General features: G+C 39.3%; 1 protein-coding gene across 9 annotated transcripts in view; it reads right to left on the reverse strand.

The window, feature by feature from the left end:
- The window catches only part of ANKS1B (ankyrin repeat and sterile alpha motif domain containing 1B), a 1295786-nt gene extending 1279105 nt beyond the window's left edge, over positions 1-16681 (reverse strand). For all 9 annotated transcript variants that reach the window (XM_050749329.1, XM_050749335.1, XM_050749328.1 and 6 more), the window contains exon 1: positions 16059-16681. In XM_050749329.1, coding sequence (XP_050605286.1) covers positions 16059-16192 — 134 coding nt within the window. In that variant the 5' untranslated portion in view covers positions 16193-16681. The remainder of the gene's footprint in view (positions 1-16058) is intronic.
- Positions 16682-19134: the final 2453 nt, after the last annotated feature.

A 19134-nucleotide genomic window follows, 5' to 3' on the forward strand; every position in this document is an offset into this window, starting at 1 on the left:
ACATACATGGTTTAGATGTTTGTCCCCTCCAAATCTCATATTGAAATGTGATTCCCAGTGTTGGAGGTGGGTTCTGGTGGGAGGTGCTTGGATCATGGGAGTGGATCCCTCATGAATGGCTTATCAGTATCCGCTTGGTGATGAGTGAGTTCTCACTCCAAATTTACATGAAATCTGGTTGTTTAAAAGTGTGTGGGACCTCCCTGCTCTCTCTTGCTCCCAGTCTCACCATTTTATACACAGACTCCCCTTTGCCTTCTGCCATGACTGGAAGCTTCCTGAGGCCTCACCTGAAGCAGACGCCAGCACCATGCTTCCAGTACAGCCTGCAGAACCCTGAGCCAATTTAACCTCTTTTCTTTATAAATTATCTAGCCTCAGGTATTTCTTTATAGCAACACAAGAACTAACACATTCATCCATCTGGAGACATGAGATGGACAAGTTATTAAAATACCTTTGAAGACAACAGAAATTAGACAATATCAAGCATCCAAAACTTTGGGGTTAAAAAAATTCCACACTGGGTTTTTGTGGGGGTTGTTTTGGTTCAGGTTTTTTTTTTTCTTTTTGCCCAGGCTGGAGTACAGTGGCATGATCATAGCTTACTATAGACTTGAACTCCTGGGCTCAAGCAATGCTTCTATCTCATCCCCCTGAGTAGCTAGGGCTACCACACCCAACTAATTTTTTATTTATTTTCTGTAGAAACAGGGCCTTACTATGTTGCCCAGCCTGGTCTTGAACTCCTCGGCTCAAGCAATCCTCCCACCTCAGCCTCCCAAAGTGCTGGGATTACAGGTGTGAGCCAACACACCTGGACTAACCCTGTAGTACAGTGAAAATAACTGACAAGGGCATATTTTTGAAATTTCTTTAGGTGATTTGCTTTACCACTCAATTCAGTTTACTGTTCATGTGCTATCAAGAAACAAATTCAAAGCAAAATACTGCCAGTAATATGAAAATGATAAGCACACAAAAATAATTGAGAACTATGTAGGAACTAAATATTACTACATAATTTTGTAGAAAATGTACTTTCTATTTACATGTTGGAAATATATTGGTATATTCATATTTTAACATAGGATATGCATTGATTCCTATGGCACTAGGAAGCAATACAGCACAATTGAAAGACATCTGGGATCAGAAACACCTGAATTTGCTTCTTCAATCTGCATGAGTGCTGATTATAAAACTACTAACTTTGTAACTCTGGGCAAGTTATTCAATTTTTCTGACCTTTTAATCCATAAATAAAAATGGGGTTAATAATAAAGATATTGCAAGACTTGTAAAGATTGAAGAATGTAATTTTATGTTAAAAAAAGTGATCTGTGTGATAATGTTTATAACATTACTTATAAAGTCAAAAATCATCCAAGTATCTATCATTAAGAAAATATAAACTAACAACAGTATACACACCAGATTACTGGTTCTCAAATGTCAGTGCACTTAAGAATGTTCTAGGGGGTTGTAAAATGCATATTTCCAGGCCTTACACTAAGAAATTCTTAGAATATTCAGAAATCTGGGGTGGGATCAGGAAATAACACGTTTAACAAACAACCATAGGTGCTTCTGATGGAGGACATCTACAAAAAGTATGCAGGAGATGGAATACGATGATGCCATTAAAAACAACTATGAAGACTTTGAAATAACATTGAAAAAGTATATGATATACCCTTAAGTGAAAAATTCAGGATCAAAACTTGTATGCTTTATCTGATAACTACATTAAACATGCTTAAGAAAAAAGTTGTTTTTAGCAATAGGATTAAAGGTAATTTTTGATCTTTTACTCAAATTTTTAAACAGTCATGCTATTATTATAAATGAATCACTAACACATTAAAATTGAAAAAAAATGGATCCTCATGGCCTTCAGGAGTATGCTCAAACTCCTTAGGGCAACACACAAGGTCCTTCTATCTCCAGACTTAACTCTTGTCCATGCTCCATATCAAACTACTTATAACACCCCAAGTTATATTCTACATTTTCACACACTATTATTGAATATACTGTTCCTTCTGCCTGAAATGCCCTTTCTCCAACTTGTCTGGAAAATTCCTACTCATCCCACAAGATTCAAGCACTACCTCCTCTCTGCAGTTTCCCCTGAATACTCCTCCAAGTCAAATTCTGGGTGCCTTCTTCTTGCTCCCAGTATTCCTACAGCATTGTTTGGCATTTCCATTGCTCCATATATCACCCTTTATTTTACCTTTTTGCTGACAGATCTAGCCCATTATTCTGCTAGTACCTGGGGTAGGTAGAGATTATCTCATTCAGTTTTAGAATCCACAAGGTACTCAGCAAATACTTGTTAAAATAAGTAATGACCTTTTTTTTGTTATCACTGTTCTTAGTTACCAGTTCTCTAAAGAATCCTGAGTGCCCTGCTGGTTAGTTGGATAATACATGGCTCAATGATTAATGAGCTTTGTCTAATACACACACACACACACACACACACACACACACACACAGCATAAAACAAACCCATGAAAAATTTTTAAGAAACAGTTTAACCATTGTTTGTAATTCTTCACATTCTCTGCTTATGTCTTCAAAGTTTCTAGCAACCTTCAGGATGACAGACCACTCTGGTCAATAGCCAAAGCAGGCTAACAGGAATAACTCTGCTCTGGGCTCCTCCATTGCTGGAGTTTACCCAGCCAAAGAACGTCCCTGCAGAATTCTTGCTGCTTCCCCCAAACACACTCCCACTCACTGCCATCTCCACACTAGCAGTAAAATATCTATATAAAATGGAGATAATTCTGTAAGTAAATAGAGCAGTTTTTTAGTATATTCAAAACACTAGGTACTATATTTAGCATATTTGTGTAATACATAAAACATCTCAAATGTAGATTACTAACTAGAGGTACCAAACAAGAACCTAAAGTGACTAATAGTAATTCAGGCCAAAAGAAAAAAAAAAAAGAAAAATCAATGTGGAAGAATGCTAATTGAGATCCAGGTATCAAAACTTCAAATGCTTCCCGTGTACCATAAAACATAAGTTTTAGGAATAACCTGGATGCTGAAGCCAACTTGCAACACAATTTTTTAAAAAAGAAAAATAAAATACATTTTTTAACATTTGAATATCAAGCCACATTAGGCATTAACGCCGTGACACAACTTTGTTACATATCTCTGTCACCTGTGATATAATAAATGTGTACAGAAATACTTTGTTTTATTGCACACTTCACAGATACTGTATTTTTTTAAAAATTGAAGATTTATGGGAACCATATGTCTAACAAGTCTGACAGTACCATTTTTCCAATTAGGCCAATGTGCTCAGTTCATGCCTCTGTGTCACATTTTGGTAATTCTCACAATATTTCAAACTGTTTCATTATTTTTATATCTGCTATGATGATCTGTGAACTGAATAATGCTGTGTGTGTTCTCACCACTCCACCAACTGGCCATTCTATCTCTCTCCTTCTCCTCGGGCCTCCCTATTCCCTCGGATACAACAATATTAAAATTAGGCCGACGAATAACCCTTCACTGACCTATAAGTGTTCAAGTGAAAGGAAGAGTCACACATTTCTCACTTTAAATGAAAAGCTAGAAATGAATAAACTTAGTGAGGAAAGCACGTTAAAAGTCGAGACAGACTGAAAGCTAGGCCTCTTATGCCTAACAGTTAGCCAAGCTGCAAATGCAAAGGAAAAGTTCATGAAGGAAATGAAACATGCTACTCCAGTGAACACATGAATGATAAGAAAGCCAAAGAGCCTTATTGCTGATATGGAGAAAGTTTGAGTGGTCCGGATAGAAGATCAAAACAGCCACACAACATTCCCTTAAGGCAAAGCCTAATCCAGAGCAAGGCCCTAACTCGTCAATTCTATCAGAGCTGACCGGAGCTGGGGAAGCTGCAGAAGAAAAATCTGAAGGTAGCAGAGGTTCAGGGGATTTAAGGAACAAAGCCATCTCCATAACATAAAATGGCAAGGTGAAGCAGTTAAGCGCTGATGCAGAAGCTGCAGCAAGTTATCCAGAAGATCTAGCTAAGATAATTGATAAAGGTGACTACACTAAACAACAAAATTTCAGTGTAGATGAAACAGCCTTCTATTGGAAGAAGATGCCATCTAGGACTTTCATAGCTAAAGAGAAGTCACTGCCTGGCTTCAAAGCTTCAAAGGACAGGCTCCCTTGTTAGGGGTTAATGTAGCTGGTGACTTTAACTTGAAACCAATTCTTACTTACCATTCCAAAAATCCTAGAGCCCTTAAAAATGATGCTAAATCTACTCTGCCTGTGCTCTACAAGTGGAACAACAAAGTCTGGATGACAGCACATCTGTCTGTAGCATGGTTTACTGAATGTTTTAAGCCCACTGTTGAGACCTACCACTCACAGAAAAGAAGATTCCTTTCAAAATATTATGGCTCAGTGGCAGTGCACCAAGTCACACAAGAGCTCTGATGGAGATGTACAAGAGACTAATGTTTCCATGCCTGCTAACACAACATCCATTCTGCAGCCCAGAGACTGAGGAGTAATTTTGGCTTTGAAGTCTTCTAAATGAAGAAATACATTTTGTAAGGTTGTAGCTGCCATACCTAGTGGCAGCTATAGAAGCACTAAGAACATCTGCAGGCCAGGTACAGTGGCTCATGCCTGTAATCCCAACACTTTGGGAGGCCAAGGTGGAAGGATCACTTGAGCCCAGGAGTTCAAGACCAGTCTGGGCAACATAGGGAAACTCTGTCTCTACAAAAAAATTTAAAATTATCCAGGCATGGTAGCACATGCCTGTGGTCCCAGCTACTCAGGGGGATGAAAGGAAAGAATCACTGAGCCTGGGAGGTCAAGGCTGCAGTGAGCACAGTGATCATGTCACTGCACTCCAGGCTTGGGTGACAGAGTGAGACCCTATCACAAATAAATAAATAAAACATTTGTGATTCATGGGAGGAGGTCAACATTAACAGGAGTTTTGGAAGAAGTTGATTCTAACCCTTATGAATAACTTTGAGGGGTTCATGATTTCAGTGGAGAAAGGAACTGCAGATGTGGTGGAAACAGCAAGTGAAATAGAAGTGGAGCCTGAAAATTGGACTGACTGACAACAATCTCATGATAAAATTTGAACAGATGAGGAGTTGCTTCTTATGGACGAGCAAAGAAAGTGGTTGCATGAGTGGAATCGACTCCTGGTGAAGACACTACTAGTGAAGACACTGTGAACATTGCTGAAACGTCAACAAAGGATTTAGAACACGATATAAATAAAGCAGCAGCAAGGCTTAAGAGGAGTAACTCCAGTGACCCCAATTTTGAAAGTCCTACCATGGGTAAAATGCTATCAAATGGCATCTCATGCTACGGAAACATCTTTTGTGAAAGGAACAGTCAACTAATGTGAAACTTCATTATTGTCTCATTTAAGAAACTGCCACAGCCATCCCAACCTTCAGCAACCACCATTCTAATCAGTCAGCAGCCTACAACATTGAGACAAGACCTTCTACCAGCAAAAGGATTACAACTTGCTGAAGGCTCAAATGATCATTAGCATTTTTAGCAATGAAGTATTTTTTAATTACGTACATTGTTTTGTTAGACATAATGCTGTTGCACACTTAACAGAGTACAGTATAGTGTAAACATAACTTTTATATGCACGGGAAAACCAAAAATTTTGTATGACTCACTTTATTGCAGTGGTCTGAAAACAAATCTACAATATGTCTGAGCTATGCCTGTACATCTAAGTAATAACTTCTGATATAGGCAAATATTATATGTTTATATCTAAAATGGGTTTATATAATCCAATAAAAAATTCTAGCGACTAAATGAGTAGCAAAAAGAAAAGACTTTTGTATCACCAGTCATATACTCTCTCATTTCTTATGTCTCCAGTCAAATCCCTTCCCTTTCGGCCTTTAAGAAGGAAGAATTAGCCAGGCATGGTGGTTCACAGCTATAATCCCAGAACTTTGGGAAGCCAAGTCAGGAGGATGGCTTGATCCCAGGAGTTTGAGACCAACCCAGGAGTTCAAGAACAGTCAAGGCAGGAGGATCACGTGAGCTCTCAACAACAGACCCCAACAGACAGGGTTTCCCTATGTTGCCCAAGTTGGTCTTGAACTCCTAGGTTCAAGTGATCCTCCTACTGTGGCCTCCCAAAGAGCTGGGATTATGGGCATGAGCCACTGTGCCTGTCCCACAAATGTTCTTAATGGTGTCTAGCATGGTGAATCCTTTCTAGAAGGTTTTCAATTTACTTTGTCCAGATCCATCAGAAGAATCACTACATATGGCAGGAGTTTGAGGAACAGTGAGGCCCTGTCCTTACAAAAAAAATGAAAAAATTTGCTGGGCGTGGTGGCACGTGCTGGTAGTCCCAGCTACTTGGAGTCTGAGGCATGAGGATCACTTAACCCTGGGGAGCAATGAGGCTGCAGTAAGCTGTGATCACACTGCTGCACCCCAGCCTGGGTGACAGAGTGAAAACTTGTCTCCAAAAAAAAGGAAGAATTGCCACCTGTATCCAACATTCTCTTACAAGCCTGGCAAAATCCCCTCCATTTGTTCTGCCAGAAGAGGTCGATGGCTTTACTATTTTGGCCTAATGTTTTGTTGCCTCTTTAAATGAAAATATGAACAGAGCTTTCTTTCTAAAAGCTTTAACAATCAATTACAACTTCACTATGAATTAACTGTCAAGTCCCACAAACACTTTTTGGTGGTAAAGAAAGGAAAGAAAAGGCACTGGGCCCATGAGGTTAGAGGATAAATTAACACTGATGTATAAGCATTCCCTTTCCTCTGCAGCCTCACCAGCATCTATTGACTTTTGACTTTTAAATAACAGCCATTCTGACTGGGTGAGATGCTGTCTCACTGTGGTTTTGATTTGCACTTCCCTGATAACTAGTGATGCTGAGCATTTTTTATATGTTTGTTGGTCACTTGTATGTCTTTAGAAATGTCTGTTCATGTACTTTACTCATTTTTTAATAGAGTTACTTGTTTTTTGCTTGTTGACTTGTAAACAAGTTCCCTATAGATTCTGGATATTAGGCCTTTGTCAGATACATAGATTACAAATATCTTCTCCCATTCTGTAGGTTGTCTGTCACTGTGGAAAGCAGTACAGAGATTTCTCAAAGAACTTAAAATTGCTACCATTCGACCCAGAAATCCCACTGCCGTGTATATACCCAAAAGAAAATGAACCATTCTACCAAAAAGACACATGCACTCATGCTCATTGCTGTGCTATGCACAGTAGCAAAGACATGGAATCAACCTAGATGCCCATCAACGGTAGACTGGACAAAGAAAATGTGGTACATATACACCGTGGAATACTATGTAGCCATAAAAAAGAATGAATCCATGTCCTCTGCAGCAACAGCTCCTCCAATGGAGCTGGAGGCCATAATTCTAAGTAAATTAACACAGGAACAGAAGACAAAATACCACATGTTCTCACTTATAAGTGGGAGCTAAATATAAAGCATATATGGACAAAAATAAGGGAACGATAGACACAGTGGACTACTAGAGGGTGGAAGGGGGGTAGGCTACAAAACAGCCTATTAGGTACTATGCTCACTACCTAGGTGATGGGATTCATGCTCCAAACCTCAGTGTCATGCAATATTTCCATGTAACTAATCTACACACATACTTCCTGTATCTAAAATCTGTTGAAATTCTTTTTTTAAATATTGAGATAGGCTAGAATCTAGAGATGATGCCAGCTGGCACAAAAACTGGAGCCAGGGTGAACTTGTAGTAATTAGGAAAAAAGGCTTTTTTTTCTGAGACGTGATTGAGGGTTAAGGGGAATGTGGTGTGGGAAACAGAAACAGGAAAGGAGGTTGGCTGTTCATACTCACATCCATCAATCAATATTTGATCCAGTTTGATCAAAGAATGGTAACAAGTCTAAGAAGTTTGTTTCAGTTCACTTAACTAGAAGTAATTAACCACTTCAAATAAAGCTACTCTCATAACACAACAGAATCCAAGTAACTACTGCACAGCTTAATCAAAGTTCCATTTCACAACTAGATCCATGAAGACAAGTCGTTTAATAAGAAAGCATGATTCATAAGAATCAGATTCAGAGATGAACACTCTGGACAGTGCAGGAGAAGAAACAGAGTGTTTTAGTCTATTTTGTGTTCCTATAAGAGAGTACCTGAGACTGGGTAATTTACAAACAATGTATGTTTTTGTGATTCACATTTCTGGATGCATGGTACTAGCATTTGCTCAGCATTTGGTGAGGACCTTCTTATTGCATTATCCCATGGCAGAAGGCAGAACAGCAAGCAAGCATGGGAAACAGAAAGAGGAAATTGGGCTGAACTGATTCTTTTGTGAGGAGCCTCCCATGATAACTAACCCACTCCCACAATAATGGCATTAATCCATTCATATGTGCAGAGCCCTAATCACCTCTAAAGGGTCTCACCTGTTTGTTTTTGTTTTTATTTTGAGTAGGGTCTCACTCTGTCACCTAGGCTGGAGTTCAGGGGCATAATCATTGCTCACTGCAGCCTCAAACTCCTAGGCTTAAGCAATCCTCCCCACCCAGCCTCTCAAGTCGTTGGGGCTACAGATGTGCAATTCCATACCTGGTTGTTTTGTTTTGTTTTGTTTTTTATAGAGACAGAGTCTCACTATGTTACCTAGGCTATTCTTGAACCCTTGGCCTCAAGTGACACTCCCGCCTCAGCCTCCCAAAGCCTGCAATTACAGGTGTGAGCCACCATGTCCAGACAGATCCCATCTCTTCATACTGTCACAGTGACAAATAAATTTCAACATGAGTTTTGGAGACAACATTCAAATCATAGCACTGTGGAAAACATAATTTATTATTTGGTCATATTTTTTGATCCATCTTCAAAAATCAATTAAAAGCCTCACCCAGATATAACACAAAGGTAAAATTTATTTGATATCCTACTGACACTAAAGAAGAAAAGTAGACTCTAAGAAAAGTTTCTAGATCTGTATTACACAAGAAAATTCAATGAGTTTTCAACTGGCATTGTGCCTCTGCTTGCCTGTAAGGCTTACATAACCATGTCCTCACACGCATGAGAAAGAACTGGAAGATAGAGGAGTCTTCTTTGTAAATTCCTTTTTCAAATATAAAATATTCTCCCATATCAACAGATGATGAGTAATAAAAACTCACTGTATTTTAATTAACATCATTCTGCAATATGTCCAAAATGGAAACTAAAGACACTCTAAAATGCATTAAGTGTTAAATATCTTCAGGTTCCATAGGTTGAAATTAGTCTTTTCTAACCTTTGTCTGGCATTATAGTCAGCTTCCATTTCTAGTTAAATACTCAGAAATAATGTCTATCACAGGCTTCTGATCAAATTTTCCAAAATTACCTCAAAATTATTTCATTATATAACTGAACTAATCAAATTGTTTACTGTCACCTGAAAGATTAACTTGCTAAAGTCAGTAGAGACACTAATAAATATTGTATGCTTCTGCCTTAATGTCAGTGAAGACTTGCATCAGCCTTTGTCATCTGTAAGAAATCACTGTCACACAAGAAACTGCAAAGGATGGACAGGTTGAGTAGTAGTCACTGGCTGGTTGCCCTAGTTCACTGCTACACATCACCCTCAGTGTTTTGAAAAGGGAGCTGAAAACCCTGCTCAGTGAAGAAAGAGGTCAATACCAAAATTCACTCTCCTTTCGCCTTACTCCCCATCATGCAGCTGGCACTGTTCACTCTGGCAGATACAGCTCCCTGAACATAATGGTGCAATCACCACTTCAAACATCATTACTATCTAAAATAGATAACCCACTTGCAACTTGACTATTTTTATAGATATAACGTTTTCATGGAGCTTAACTGCTCTATTTGTGATTTATTCCATTTAACCAATGCAGTTTCCCTGAAAGTGAGTTTCTTATATCAGAGTCCCAATAACCACAATTGCCCAAATAGTTGTGAAAATTACAGTACTTCCTAGTTGCCTGTTATCTCCTTGTACTCATCACCAAAACGTCATGAGCTGAATCCTAAATCTGAAAAATTATAAGCTCTCTTGTTTTTATGTCTTTGGTGACCAGAAGATTGTTTTGCCCCACTTCTTACCAATCTACTTTTTCATATGGGGATCTTAAGAACTGTATTATTTATTTCTGACAAGAATTTAGTAAATACCTCTTATATAAAACTAAACACTTCGAGGCATTAAGAAAATCAAATAAATTGAGGCATTAATAAACTTTTATCACTATATTAAAATACAAATAATTCTCAATCCGATACTCAGCAAAAAATTAATTTAATATACATTTTACATGGAAATTAGTTTTGTTTAGAATAAAAGGTAGTTGTGCCAAAGGAAGAGAGTTTTTTTTTTAAGATTTTGCAGCTGTCTCATAAAAGATATGTTAAATAAACTGAAATTTCACATAAAATGTGGAGGAAGAAAAGGAGGGAGGCAACTCAATTTTAGTGCTCTGATGAGCTCAGATTTCTTTAAGGATGAAGGGGGGTAGTAAGAGGTATAACTGCAAGTAAACACAAAAAAGAAATATATACTTGTCCAGGAAAAACACTAATGTCCTTTTAAGCTAAGTTTGAAAAACAGAAAGGAGGTGTAGTAGTTCACTAATTTAACCTTAAGTTCTGACAGAGTAAAAGGAAAACTCTGGGTAGTTTTAAACTACAAGAGAATTTTCTATGATATCTAACAATGCCAAGAATCTAATTCTTCCCAGCTTTTATTTTGCTTCTATTTTCCCTATTGAGAACCATTTTCAAATCAGAAGGGATAAACAAATAATTTCAGGAGATCACTGAAGGTCCAAACAGAGACCAAAAAGGACAGTAAGCTGCTTTAAATAAGTATGCACATCCAGACCCAGAAGAATTAGATGCAAGAGGGTAGAAGGAATTTTTGCCAATACTAGGAATTACCAATGACTCACTGCCAGAAACAAGCCATAATAAAGTAGACTGATTTTGATGGAATTTAAAGGGATAGATCAAAGGAATGCCATACACTTAAACACAGTATGAATTTAGAAAGGCAGTAGATAAAATAACTCACAATATTCTCACAGGAACAATGGAGAGAAATAGCTGATTGTCTATTACGTGGCTTCAATTCTGGTAGAAATACCATGAGTAAGGATCTAGAACTAGATGTACCATATGACCCAGCCATCCCATTACTGGGTATATACCCAAAGGATTATAAATTATGCTGCTATAAAGACACATGCACTCGTATGTTTATTGCAGCACTATTCACAATAGCAAAGACTTGGAATCAACCCAAATGTCCATCAGTGACAGATTGGATTAAGAAAATGTGGCACATATACACCATGGAATACTATGCAGCCATCAAAAAGGATGAGTTGGTGTCCTTTGTAGGGACATGGATGCAGCTGGAAACCATCATTCTTAGCAATCTATCACAAGAACAGAAAACCAAACATCGCATGTTCTCACTCATAGGTGGGAACTGAACAATGAGATCACTTGGACTCAGGAAGGGGAACATCACACACCGGGGCCTATCATGGGGAGGGGGGAGGGGGGAGGGATTGCATTGGGAGTTATACCTGATGTAAATGACAAGTTGATGGGTGCAGCACACCAACATGGCACAAGTATACATATGTAACAAACCTGCACGTTATGCACATGTACCCTACAACTTAAAGTATAATAATAATAAATAAATTAAAAAAAAAAAAGAAATACCATGAGTAAAGATTGCTACTTTAAAATTTATACTAAGTTGAAGAGAGGTGCTTTGGGGATATAGCACAGTGTGTTGAATTTAGGTTATAGAAAACATGCTTATTAAATCTCTGGATGATACAGAGGAGAGAAGTTAATATGCTGAAAGACAGATTGAAGAGTCAGAAAGAAGAAAAAAAAAGAGTCAAAAAGATCTAGAGAAATTACAAACACAACCTAAAACAAATCAGATAAAATGGAATGGGAATAATTTAAGCTCAACCAACACTTTTAAAAGTACCAGAAAGGGGAATCATGGCTTCACAGGTTATTGAAAAAACAATACCAGGAAATTGTAATTGACTATATGTTCAACTTGAGCCAACACCATTACATGGCCCAGAAAATCTTGACCTGTAGGTAGGTCTTAGATCAATAATAAAGAGATAATAATTTCATTGTATCATGTTGTAATAGCTGCTCTTTTATTTTAATTACATAATACATATTCATTACAGAACACTGGAAAATGCAAATAAGGAAAAGGAAAATAAAGCCCACCCACAATTCCACCACTCAAAGATGAATACTATCTTCATTTTGGCATCTTATCATTCCAGACTTCTTAAACACATTGTAAATGTTCACACAAACTTATTTGTCCTTGCAAAAATAAGATCATACTATAAATGCTTCTTGTAACCTGTTGTCCTTGGGTTTTTTATTCAGCCATAATGTTCTACTCTGGTCAAGGGACATCTACTGCATTTTGTTAATTTCTAGTCACCATATTTTAAGAGGGTCATTGCAAAATTTGAGAATATATAAAGAAGGAAAAAGAGAGTAGTGAAAAGTATGAAAACTAAGTTCTTAACACCTATGCTCTCTTGCCATATAAAAGGTCAATACAGATGATAGCTCTTCCATGAAAAATACATATAAGAAAACAGAAATACATGCACCCAAACAACTATCCTGGCAGATGAATTAGACTACTTTATATTGACCCGTACAGCCAATCTACTACCAATTGCTGAAAGTCACAGGGAAGTGGATTTTAGCTCAATGACAAGAAAAATTTTAAAATAATTACAGCTGTCAAAAATAGAATGGATCTAGTCGTTGGAAGGTCTAACAGGGCTGGAATAACTAACAGGTAAGAGATGTTACAGAGAAAATTTCTGCACTAGGTGAGAAGTTGGAAGAAAGGTCCCTCCCTATATGAAGATTCTATGATTCTAATGAGAAATTTACTGCCAGTCCAATATGAAGCAAATCTTTAGTCATTAAGGCCTTAAAGAATAGAGTCAAGCACTTTAGAGGTGCATGAAAAATATTAACACTAACGATGAACACCTATATGCTAAATGTTTTGCATTCATTACTTTATACTTCATTTAATCCTTTTATAACAACCTTATATGATAGGTACTATTATTACTATTTCCACTCTTACAGAGTAGTGAGGCTTAGAGAGGTTTTTTAATTTATTCAATGTCATTCTTACTTTTGCTGAAAATTGCAGTGCCACCCCAAAGCATACCGAATTCCCCATTACACAGTTACTGCTCAAAGAATAATTTCTTATTATCAGTAGGTAACAAGTAATCAGAAGCATCTTCAGAAAAGTTCTTGTCTAGTGAACCCTCAAAGGGCAGTTGTGAGATTTTTTTAATTAGAAAAAAAATTCAAAATTTAAGGAATTTCAAATTATTCTTCGTAGCAAAAAATGTTCAGATTGGACTGTCTAAATTGGCCATATACCTTTAAACTTTTGTGAATAAAACAGATTCAATGAATGAGAGTTAAAATGTGGTAAAGCAAATCTGAATCACACATTTTCAAACCTTTGCCATTATTATGTGACCATGGGCAAGTCCTTAATCTTATCTTTTTATTCCTTCATCTGTGAAATGAGAATGAACCTACTAAGGCTGACATAAGAATTGAATGAGATGACACATGTAAGCATTTAGCATAGGGTCTGACACCATTATTACACAACCCAAGTAATAAAGCAAGTGGGGAAAAAGTGCCAAACATATTCTACAACTCATTCTAAAACATTAAGAAATTTCAAAGTGTCATTATGTTTGATAAGCGGACACATTTTCCATTATCCTGCCAATAAATTTCTGATGACAATCATTTTTGAAATAAAGTGACAACTAAATAAAATGTGCCTTCTTAGGAATGTCATTTTATGCAAATGATCGCCCAAATAATACAATTTCAACTCTCATTTTCTTCAGACACCATTCATTCAGTGTAAGATGGATAAAAGCAAGTTTAAAATTATTGGTTTTGTTTGTGATTTTTACAACTTGGTTCGAAGTGCTCTAATAAACACATGTTGTTTACTTTTGTTTTCTATGTGCAATCTTTGTTGAAGAGTTACTGCTGCTATCTTTGACAACACTAGCAAAAGAGAAAACCTCTCATTCAAGATATACACTCTGGGTCACTATTTTGATACTTTAGTGTTCACTAACATTAAATACTCGGTATTTTATCCCTAAAACTTGACATCTATTCTTTAAAAAAAAAAAAATCACAGCTGGGAAAGGAGTATTTAAAGGATGTTTGCTTTTGAGTTTTGTCACAAAGAGTGTTTTTAAAATATGATTTATCACAGTAAAATTAACTGAAGTTCTCACTGTTCTCAAAGAATTCCTCATGTTTTCCCAAAAAAAAAATGTTTATTTTGAGAAACCTCTTTCAGCATACCAGTTTCTAGACATAATCATTTTTATAACTGATAGATCCACTGGCAAATATTTTTATTTTACCTGTAACTTAAAACTGTAAAGAGATAAAATGCTTTTATATAAACTACATGTGACTACAGGCAATTACTAGAGCTGCAATCTGAAATACGTACACATTGTCTGCCTGTGTTTGAAACTGAAGATTATTTAACAAGGGAGTACACACAAGTCATCTCTATGACCTACTGAAAAATGTCCTATAAATATTCATTCTTCTGACATAAACTATCATTCCAATAAAATGTCACTGTCAATGAGTATCTAGAATAACATATGGGGCTTTTAAAAATCCCATCAACTACTTTTCAACTAAATTTATTTCACTGTAATAGAAACTTTTCATTTTCCCTTTTAACTAGTCCTATAATTAATTGCGCTGTCTGACCACCACGACCTATGAGAACTTGCGTAAAGAACGCAATGTCATCACCCAAAAGTTTCTGTTAAGCACTTGTCAAGGGTACCATGGAACAGTTTTTAAAAAACCAGGGAAATCGCTTGGGTTTTTTAAAATTTTTACAAACATAATTGGGTTATGCAAGAAATGTTTTAAGGCGAAGATATGAATGACAATTGATGACTCCAAAAATATCCAGGATGAATTGGATAGCCACGATTTTATAAACTAAAGAGCTTCACTTGAATTGTATCTAGTGAATACTCTCCAGGCTTCCACCCTCCCAGTTGATTTCATTTGTCCATCAATACAACTTTCAATAGTTTCTCAAGTATGCAAATCAACCCCGCTATTTCCAAAGGACTGCTGAACGAAGACCTTGACATTTTTTTAAATGTCATCTTAGAAAGATTCTCCAAGCAATACCAGTCTCACCTACATCTTCACATTAAAAGGCCTCTACTATATTCCATACACACTATCCCAATCCCGACCTGGCATCCTTCATCCTGAGCTATAATAACCAAGTTTCACTCAGCTATGTCCAGGTAACTGAAAGTACTGCTGGGGCTGCCTAACCTGCCTCATCAAGTTTTACACACACCCTGTACTGAAGACATCTCAGCAGAAAGAAGGTTCACTCACTTCATTTTGTGGGATCATAACCCACGGCACAGCAAACGCCTTCTGCAAGAGAAGGTAGGAGCCACGGAAGGCTGTGGCTTTTGCAGGGTAATTGCATGCACGCAAGAGCTTCTCTGACAATTTCATTTAACTAGACAAAAAAGGCTGGGTTCAAAGCTGCAAATATATAATAAACGTTGACGGAAAGCGGGCGGAACGTCGATTTTCTTCAAGCAACACTAGTACATGTACAAGTTCTGCACCACGGCTCAGAGGAAAAGTAGCTTACTGACGCATTGATGGAAGGCTATTTTAAAATTACTCAAAGAATCTAAGGCATCAATCTGACTGGGAGGCTCATACCTCCTCTCCATACACGCAGTCTGTTTTCCTATCTAATTTAAGAATGAATCGCTGGCAGCCACCAGGTGCAATAACCGTGAGGAGGAGGACGTATATCCATCACAATGCATAATGAGGTTTGCCAACCCCGGAGCTGGTGCCCGTCCTTACCTTAGCAGATTAGACAGGGGCAGGGGTCCGGATCCACCGCCCAGGATCCCTCCTTTCCTGCCAGACAGGAGTTTCTCCACCAGAGCCACATTTCCAGTGCGAGCAGCTTCCAGCAGCTCCTGGTCCTTCCCCATAGTCTCTCACCGACTCCCCCACAGAGTCCTTACCCCCCTCGGGTCCTCCTCCCCACCCACCCCCACTCCCCAAAATCCAGGGCCCTCCTCGCCCCACCCTAAAATAATGCAAGAGCTTCAGCACGGAGAGCTCCCTGCAGCCCCAGGCAGGGAGCACCACTCTCTCCTCCTCTTCGGGGCGCAGCTTTTACAATGGGGATCAGACCATGTCTTGAAAGAGGGGCTGGCCGAGCTGGGAGCCGCGACGCGCCCCCACAGCCACTCCCCTGTATTCCCGAGGCCTCGTTCCCGCGGGTGGGGCGTGAGGGGGTGGGGACTCAGGGGTGCTTTTGAGGAGCGGGAGGAGGGTGGTGAGGACTGAGGTCGGAGGAGGAAGAGGAGGCAGCAGAGACAGTCCTCGCTGGAGCGGGAGCGCAGTGAACACCCGCGGCGGCGGCAGCGGCCCGCGCGCCCTCCCGCCCGGCCCGGGCTCGCCTCAGCTTCCTTGGCGGTTACGCGGGGGCGGCGTCCGCGGCGGGGCGGAGCGCGGCGGCGCCGGCGGCTCGTGCGCCGTGGCCCGCGCCGAGGCAGTGCGGTGCGGACAAGCCGCAGCGGGCTCGTGCGGAGGGCGGCGGCGGCGGCGGCGAGGCCTGGCGCGCGGGGGGCGTGTGCGAGCGGGCAGGTGCGGCCCGCCGTGCGGCCCGAGTTGGGCGGCGGGCTGGCGGGGAGGGGCCGGGCCGGCTGAGGCGGGGCTTTGGCCCTGAGATTCTCTTCGTTCTCGTGGGCGGGGACCCTCCCTCCTCCACTCTCCTTGGAAGAGCGTTAACCGTGTGAGGACTGGAGTTCCCCGGGCCGAGTCGGCTCCTCCTCGGCCCGGCGGGCCCCGGCGACACGCGTCGGGTCTGTCACGACGCCTGAGGAAAATCCTCCATGATAGGGATGGGGAGGCTGGTGACACTGGGGAGGGGCCCTTTGGCCACCGCTTCCATCCGAGTCTAGGCAACTTGACCGGCATTTCGCCCTTCCGCTTTACCTCCCCGAGAGAGCCTGAGATCTGCCCTTGGTTAGAAAGAAGAGGCTCATTTCGTCCTAGTTTCTGTGGCACCGGCCACCGAGCAGTTTGTGATTGTTCCAGTTTTTCTAGAGTCTTTAATCAGCCCATATTTTAGTTGGGCTTTGGAGATCTGCTGACTTGTAAGAATACCAGGAAAAAGGCTCTCATTGAAAATTTCTCCACATCCACACTCGAAAAATATAAATGGGCATGGATTAGAGATCCACTTTAATTTGCATATATCATCAGCAATTCACTGTGGATGGTTGGCATGACTTAGATGCTCTCCTTGGCCGTCGTGGAGAACGCGCGTTTATTTTCTATTAAAACTTCCTGTTACACCTTGTGCTTTGCATTGTCCTTGAAACAGACTTCATAAATGTTCACTTGTTGATAATCGATTGGTAGGAAGAGGACTTAATAGGCACTGTGCTTACAACAACCCAGTGAACTGGATATTATTATATCCATTTTAGAAATGAGGATATACGGCTCAAATGGTTAATTAAATTTCTCAAGATGCCACATGGAGTAAGTGGCTGACTAAGAACTAGACCCCAGAACAGACTCACTCCAGACACCATGTGCTTCCCAATGTACGTTCCTGCCGCCCATGGAAAAGCAAAAAGCACAGACAATAATTATTGCATACATTTGATGAGTAGTTACTATGTACCAGACACTATGCAAAGTGCTTTCCATGTTTCATTAACCCTTGCAACAATCGCATGAGATAGGACCATTTTCATCCCTATTTTGGAGATGAGGAAACTGATTACCCGCAAGATAATAGGGATAGAAAGTAACTGAGCCAAGGCTCAAATCCGGCACTGTCTGCTGTAGGCAAAGATTTTAAATAAATAACTGGGGGAAACTTAAAAATTTAGAGATAAATAACAAGAGTATATTAAAACATTTTTATGGAATTCATTGTGTTCTAAGATTTCATTTGAATGATTCAAAGTATTAGGTAAATTATGGCTATTTACTGGAGGTTTCCTGAAGTATGTAGATTTTGGCTAGTGTCGATTTTTAATTCATTTTGGTTTTGTTTTCTGTGTTAGAATCTTTTTTATAAGATAATCTATGTTATAATAATATGATCCCTGACATAATGGAACTAGCAGACCAATGAAAGAAACAAGAGATAAGGAGCCATCACATTCATTTTGAAAATGGCATAGGGAAATCCTTCTTCCTTTTTCCTAATGTTGCCCCCTAAGCAAAACACACCTTTCCCAGAATATACTGTAAGTATTCAATTGGTCAGAGCTGAAAATCACCCACAGTTTTCACAAGCAACATTTAATCATGGATGAGTTGGTGACTTCAGGCCCCGAGTCGTCTTATCGAAATCATGCAACCACCACCCCCAATGGAAAAACCATTAGTAATGATTTACTCTAAGAATCAATTCCATAGTTCAGGCGTTCTACTGACATATGATAATCAAATCCAGTTTTTCAGCTTCAAACTCTGGTGTCAGTGACTTCATAACTTTTTTTTCTTTAGACATTGCAGTGACTGCACCTTATAGCTTTTTGTTGAAGAGGATAAAGGCTTTGGCTACATGGGGACTAACATGCAAATTAAAAGTGAAAACACTCTTTTAAAAATCTACAGAGGCCAAAATACCCAGATCTTTTAAACATCCAGATTTAATCAAGATGTTTAGCATCTGTGAATAATGAAAAGAGCGATAGAATCTTGGGAACAAATTAGACAATCACTACCTCAGTGTGTTCATAAGTAAAATGAAGAAGTTACGTCAGATGCCTTCCGCTGGCCTTGCCAGCTGTAATATTCTATGCCTATGATGAAACGTAGTCTTAGTCCATTAAGGCATTTGCATCACTGAAGCTAGAAACTAAGTATGGAGATAGATTTGAGATTTCAATTCTGTTTTTAT

This window comes from Macaca thibetana, chromosome 11 (assembly GCF_024542745.1).
Source record: "Macaca thibetana thibetana isolate TM-01 chromosome 11, ASM2454274v1, whole genome shotgun sequence".
In the NCBI taxonomy this organism is placed as follows: domain Eukaryota; kingdom Metazoa; phylum Chordata; class Mammalia; order Primates; family Cercopithecidae; genus Macaca; species Macaca thibetana.